The sequence below is a fragment of the Typopeltis vanoorti genome, chromosome 15 (genome assembly GCF_054136105.1).
Source record: "Typopeltis vanoorti isolate ZY-2024b chromosome 15, IOZ_Tvanoo_1.0, whole genome shotgun sequence".
Classification (NCBI taxonomy): Eukaryota; Metazoa; Arthropoda; class Arachnida; order Uropygi; family Thelyphonidae; genus Typopeltis; species Typopeltis vanoorti.
In genome coordinates, this window is record NC_143563.1 from 15529899 (window position 1) to 15536657 (window position 6759).

General features: G+C 38.7%; 1 protein-coding gene across 1 annotated transcript; it reads right to left on the bottom strand.

Moving 5' to 3' along the window:
* Nucleotides 1–3383: 3383 nt before the first annotated feature.
* On the bottom strand, nt 3384–6393 carry LOC150098412 (uncharacterized). Its single transcript, XM_090405202.1, has 2 exons — nt 5803–6393; nt 3384–3962 (listed from the first exon to the last, which is right to left on the bottom strand). The coding sequence occupies exons 1-2, from the start codon at nt 6391–6393 to the stop codon at nt 3543–3545; spliced, it is 1011 nt and encodes a 336-aa protein (XP_090261328.1). The 3' UTR covers nt 3384–3542.
* Between the last annotated feature and the right edge of the window lie 366 nt (nt 6394–6759).

Here is a 6759-nt window from a genome sequence, read left to right on the forward strand (position 1 = left end):
AAATTTTGACATCCTGTACACTCACAATTGCTCTACCCAACTTTGCATCATCAGCAAACAAGTGAACACTTCCTCTCAGATCCTTTCCTATATCATTGATGAACAAATTGAAAACTAGTGGTGCAAGAACAGAACCCTGTGGCACACAACTAGTCACAAGCCGTCTTTTAGACTCAACTCCTGAATAAACCACTCTCTGGTATTTCTCCATCAACCACCCTCTTATCCATCTCACCAACCCTATATCCATCCCCATCTGCTCCAGTTTACTGATTAAGGTTCCATTTGGTATCCTGTCAAAGGCCTTGGCAAGGTCCAGTAGAATCACTGTAAACCCATTACCCTTATCAAGTTCAACCGCCACTGTGTTATAAAACGTTAGCAAGTTACTGAGGCACGATCTGCCCTTCACAAAACCATGTTGTCCCCCATACAATATCCCATTTTCATCTATCTAATCCTGTATTATTTTCTTGACTAATTTCTCTAAGACCTTGACAAACGATTTCTGATATGCTAATCAGTCAGTAATTTAAAACAGCAGTCTTGGAACCACCTTTATGCAGTTGAACTATTTTCCCCTCTTTCCACCCCCTCGGAACTAACCCAGACCCGAGACCCAAATTAAACAAAATGGTCAAGGGTACTGACAATTCTTTACTCGCTTCTCGTAGGACACGATCTGGTATACCATCCAATCCCACAGATGTATTGACATTGAGGTTATGCAATAAACTACTCACCTCCACTTCATTCACCACAATTCCCGTATAATCTACTGGTTCATTCATTTCTGCAGTCACCACCTGGATGATATATTCTTGCAAAGTGCTCACTCAGTAACTCAACTATATCAACTGATTCAGTTACCTCCCTACCATCGGCATTCTTTAAAATCATTCTGCCATATACATTTTTCCTTTTACTTGCAACATATCTAAAAAAAACTGTTTAGGATTCTTTAGCCTGCATGGCCAATGTTCTTTCGTAATCCTTTTTTGCTTTTCTTACCACACTCGTTACCCTTCTCGCCTGGGCTTTATACCGTTCATTTGCCTGTCGGTCACCTTTCTCCTTAAATTCCCTCCATAGTTGTTTCTTTTTTTGAAGCTCAAGCTTAATGGTGTTATTCATCCATTTAACCTCTACTTGATTTATTATTCGGACTCTAGGTATACAGTCAGCCATTGCTTCATGCAAACACTTCTTAACTGCCTTCCATGCACCATCATCTTCTAGTCCTTGCAGTTGTACATGCCATGGCTCTGAACCAATCAAGCTCCTAAGATTGTCATACTTTCCAGCCCGATAATTCTACATGTACCCGGTCTTAATTGTAAATTCCACACCTTTAGCCACCTCCCAAGTCAAGACCCTATGATCACTCTTACCAATTGGTGGCAATGTTGTCATATTTGTTACAGCCAAATCCTGAGATGTAATTACTAGGTCAAGCACTCTCTGACCCGTAGTATTTTCCATTACATGCTGTCGCAGATAGTTATCCCTTAATAACCGCATAAAATCCAATTCCTTCCTCCCGTGTGTCCTCTCCTCACTCCAATCAATGCGACCATAGTTAAAATCTCCCATAATAGTTACCCTCCTTCCACTCATTTCTTCTATTTGCTGGTGCATACTGTCTCCACCATCTTTTCCATCACCTGGTCTATAGCAGCACCCAATTGTATATTTTGTTCTGCTAGCCACAATCTCACACCAAATGGCCTCAAATGTGCTCTTTTCTCTATCCTGCAATTCAACTTCTATTTTCCTTGGCTGCAGCTCATCAGCTATCATCAACAATACTCCCCCCCATTTTATTCTCCCTGTCATTCCTAAACACACTATACCCCTCACATTCAATCCCACTAGCTATATCATCTACAGTCAGCCATGTTTCACTAATACCAATAACCTGTGGTCTGGAAGTGCCAACCATGGACAAAAACTCTTCCTTCTTGTTCCTAATACTCTTAGGATTAGTGTATATGAATTTAATACCCCCATTAGCCCCATCCCTACCTTGATGCCTTATATTAACTGTCCCATTCTGATTTGTTGTCCTTATTTGCTCGGGCATATTATACTGATTCATATATTCAACTACCTCCCTAAAGTCTGTATATCTACCCCCCCCCTTAATAAATCTAGTTTACCTGATTTTGCACATCCACTACATTCAGCAACACTTTTTCAAGTCTCCTTACACCATATCCATTCAAATGTAAGCCATCCATCTTATATAGATCCTTTTGCCCATCGAACTCACTCCACACCACTCGTCATACATTACCCACGCATAAAGTCATTTGCAATTTTGGCCCTCCTCTTAAACACGTCACTGTCATACCGCAGAAGAAAAGACTAATCATCCTAACTCTCTCACACTTTTCTTTTGCTACCTTAAACAATTCATTCACGTCCTCTATCATTTCCATTTTATCTCCTTACAAATCATTCGTACCTGCCAACAACAATCATTTCTTTCACCCTTTCCTTTTGCTCTCTTAATACTCTCAGTTACATCCTTTATGGTCGCATCAGGTTGGCTCGATTTTGTCAAATCCTCTACTAACACACCTCGTACTAACGAGTCTCCATACAGCACTCTCTCCTTCATTTTGTTTACGTTCACACTCATACGCTTATTTTTCCTGTCATACTTTTTATTATTGGCTGGTACACTCAGTCGACGTTTGCTCAAAAGCTCTAGCTGCCACTTTGCCCTTTGTATCACTCTGCTCAACAACGCGATCTCACTCATTGCATCTATCTCATCTTTTTTATTTTCTGTAAAACCATTAATTTGCTTTGAATTAATACCATTTCACACTTTCTACATTCATGCCCTCACAGTTCTTTGGTACAACCTCGCCATTTCTTGTCATATCACTATATTTTTCATTCTGAAGTTTTACAAAAAAATCACACTCACCACCTGAAATACACTTTAATTCCTCATTCTCCTTACATTTTCTACACACATTCACTCCTTTATTATCATCTGACCGCACTCCGCAAAGCGTACATTTCGCAGATAGTACACTGAATCATCTCCTTTATGTTACCGTTATTGAATAAAGATGGCGAACCATCATTACTGGCCGCCATTTTCCTTCGTACGGAGCCATAGCTACTTCTAACGTATTTTATCAAATTTTAAAATGAAACACCAAAAACACACAAACAGACACACTAAGATATGCAAGGCAAACAAAACTACGTAATATTCAAGTAAATTTATCAACGATAACTTAAAATAACATTTATCTTATCAGGAGCTCTCACAAATACAAACGAATACGAATCCCTCTAGCGGCAACCACTATTTAACTGAATCACATGTAATATGCTGAAGTTCGGTTATAAAAATACATTGGTACAATGTTTCTTAAAGTTTATTCAAATATTTTGCCACATTCAATTAAAACATTCAAAAACAGAACATAAATTACAATTTGAGACAGTTATTATTAAAAAATTGTAAAATAAAATATATTTCTTTATTTGGTTATAATATCGTGGATTTTTAGTTCCATTTAAACATAGGGAGTCAATACTTTGGAATTAAAATAGTTCATTGCATTCTGATAGAACAAGAATTGTTTGGGAATGGCACCAGATCTATCAGGAGAGAAATTCGGTTGCCATGGAGATGCCAAGGATGGTAATAGATATATGTTTCTTAGAACTTGTCCAGGCTTCATCCAAATGGCCACAGAAATAGTGGATTCTAAAATAGGTGCATTTTGAACACCGAGATTTTTTAGAATTGCTTTTAAAGCCTCAAAAGAATCTGTGGAATTTAATGCCACTTTGCTGCTTATATGCTGAACAGGACCGTAGATCGGTAGCAGTCTACATCGCTTAGCTTCTTTGTCAATGCAAGGGAATGCAGATCCAGCTGCACTGTCGCAGAAGAACACAAAAGTTCCAGGCCTTATAGCAGCAAATACTTTCTGTAAAAAAAAAGAACAATATTCCAATTTCTACTCGAAACAATAAATAAATTCATTATGTATAGTTTTTTATGAACTAATTAAATACTATCTAAATAAATGTGCTATGTGCCATCATTATTTCTGCTCCTTGAATAACACAAGAATGTTTTATGGACAAGTGTTTACAGAGATGGAAGAAACCTGTTGATTTGTGTCTTGACTCTCTGGAGGTCGAGTCCTTGGGATAAACACAAGGAGTGAATCTATTTCAAAGAACAGTGATAGACTGAATGAAAGGGGCGGAAGTTGTTACGGGGTCGACGATGAACTCTTTAGTAACTGTTTGTAAATATTTGCAAAAAAAATGTAAAAAAAGACTGGTCGGTTCAGTGAAGAATCGTCTATTAAAAAATACTTGTATACAACCGTAACAGAACACCGGGAACATTGCGACCAACAAGTCGTTGGCTCGATTTGTTGGTGGCAATTGGGTCGACCCACTAAAGTGGTCTCACACCGGGCAAGTGTGACTACTACCCTGTTTATTGGAAGGCCTGAAGTTTCCATGTTTGGCTTCTAGAGTAGGGTTTCGACTTTGCAAAATTGATAAAAATGAAATATAAACAAATCCTTAGCCCATCCAAGGTACAAAATCTACTACAGGTTTCTAAATAACCTTTCGTGGGTGCGAGCCACATTACAATCACTGAAATCTGGATACCAACTGCCTGCCTAACTTCAAAAGGAAAAGTTCTGCCTATCCCCCCCTTGAGGAATAAAGCACGTTTGAGGATTCATTTATTTTTTTTACATTATTTATTTATTTTTTACATAATCCGTGACCTCTTATCTGGAGATCAAATGTGAAACTTTTTCATCCCCCTTCTCGTGTCCAGTAAGCGGTACGGTGGTCTCACGCCGGCCAACGAAATTCATTTTCCCATCTAAAGATCCAGTATGGAATTTGAACGCACAGTCTGTTTGCTGGTAAAACGAATATGCTAACCATTTGACCAAAGAGGCAGATAATATACTGTTCGTAAAACTTGCTAAAGCCTATCAGATAACAAGTTGGCATTTTTTTAAACTCTTCCCTCCTATGTTTCTTACATCTGGAAAATTATTTGCCAAGCAGCATAAGCTTCAGTCTATCTCGGATGTTTCGGCTTCCCATGCCTGTTTTCTCTCTAATTAAATATGTCGGTTTTTTTGTACTTAACCTAACTATTGGTGCGGTAGCAATGCAACTACTAGGGGATAATTAATTAGCGTATGATGATGATGAATGTTATCACGGCCGTGAGGACTCTACAGGGAAGTAAGCACCATCTTCATGAAACCAATACCCATTTATTTGTTAGATTGTATTTTTATCTGTAGATTGCGTGTGTTTACTTGGTCAGTGCGCCTATTTTGAGGGACGAAAAATCGGAGTTTCTGGGAGAGGCCCTCTACTCCCGTATGAAACCAGCTAACTCACCATTTAATTGAAAACGCCCTGATAAACGATCCTCACGTCATAGACAGGACTCGAATCCAGATCTTTCCAAAAGGACGCGTTTAAACCAACTGAGCTACAAAAGTCCCACTTTACTAGGGAATTATTATGGAACGAGATGGTTTTCAATTGCTTTCCTGTAATAGGGACGAAAACCCAGAGCTTCCAAGAGAGAGAACACCTCTGCCTCCGTATGGGATCAGCTAACTCACTTTCTAAATGAAAAGCCCCGGTAAAGGGTCTTCGCGTTACAGATTCGAACCCAATCTTTTCAAAGGACTCCGTCGAGACCAATTCAGCTATTGGGGCTCGCAACTAAATACGTCAAGTGCATTAATAATAATAATAAAAATGAATTACCTGTAACATTTTGCAAACGAATTCTTTTTTGCCTTCAAGAACTGACAGAAACTTGACTATGGAGACAACATTGGCATTTTTTAGAGCTTTGATTGCTTCTTCTCCCAATGGCTGTAGAAGATCAGTTGCCACGTAAGATCCCGAAAATTCTTGATGTATATAGTGCTCGTTCAATGTACGCAAGACATTTTCGAAGGTTATACTCCACTCTTTGTAGAAGTCTATCACCGTTAGTTCTATAGAATGAGAAAAGTGCGGCCACCAGCGAAACGCAAGAAGATCCACTCCTGGACCACCACCAAGAGAACAGATCTTCAGTACACCATTGTTAGTTGTATTCTTCGCAATATATTGCCTTGCATCAATGATATGGAACAGTACCTGAGACACATGACACAGACTATATCTATAGAGGTAGGCACATCGGTTAACTGGCTGGGAAAAATCCACCGATGAATTACCAGCTCGCAGTGCCTCAAGGGAGTATTGCTTTTTAAGATAAGTCAAAGCTTTAACGATATCACTGTATGTCAGATGATAGCATTTTTGCTCAGAATCACTCAGGTCGCACAGCCACTTCAACAAATCCATTTTAAAACGATAAGCGACTTCTCATCAGGTTTTATACATAGTTAGAAGCAGATAACGTTGAGATAAACTTCTTTGCATTAGTCATCGGACAATGTCTAGAATTCTGTCGTCATCGAAACTTCTCAGGAGCTTAAAAAAAATCGAAGTACATACCTACAATTCTCATGGATATCGGTGTTCTTTTCTTTGTTATCTTATCTTGTTCATATAGATTAGCATTACAGGATAACGATGTTCACATCCAAATAGTTCCCCAACTCCAATACAAGGGAAATTCCCTTTTTTTTTATCATTACTTTTGCTTAAAAATTCCCCTGAATTTATTCCCCCTGACATTTTCTGGAAAAATAATCGAATCATCAAAAG

What these genes read in the sequence shown, in the direction of transcription:
- LOC150098412 (XM_090405202.1), bottom strand. Translation starts at nt 6,393, where the DNA reads ATGGATTTGTTGAAGTGGCTGTGCGACCTGAGTGATTCTGAGCAAAAA. An exon ending in TCGTTTGCAAAATGTTACAG is followed by an intron (nt 3,963 to 5,802) that starts GTAATTCATTTT and finishes TTTTTTTTACAG; the next exon opens with AAAGTATTTGCTGCTATAAG.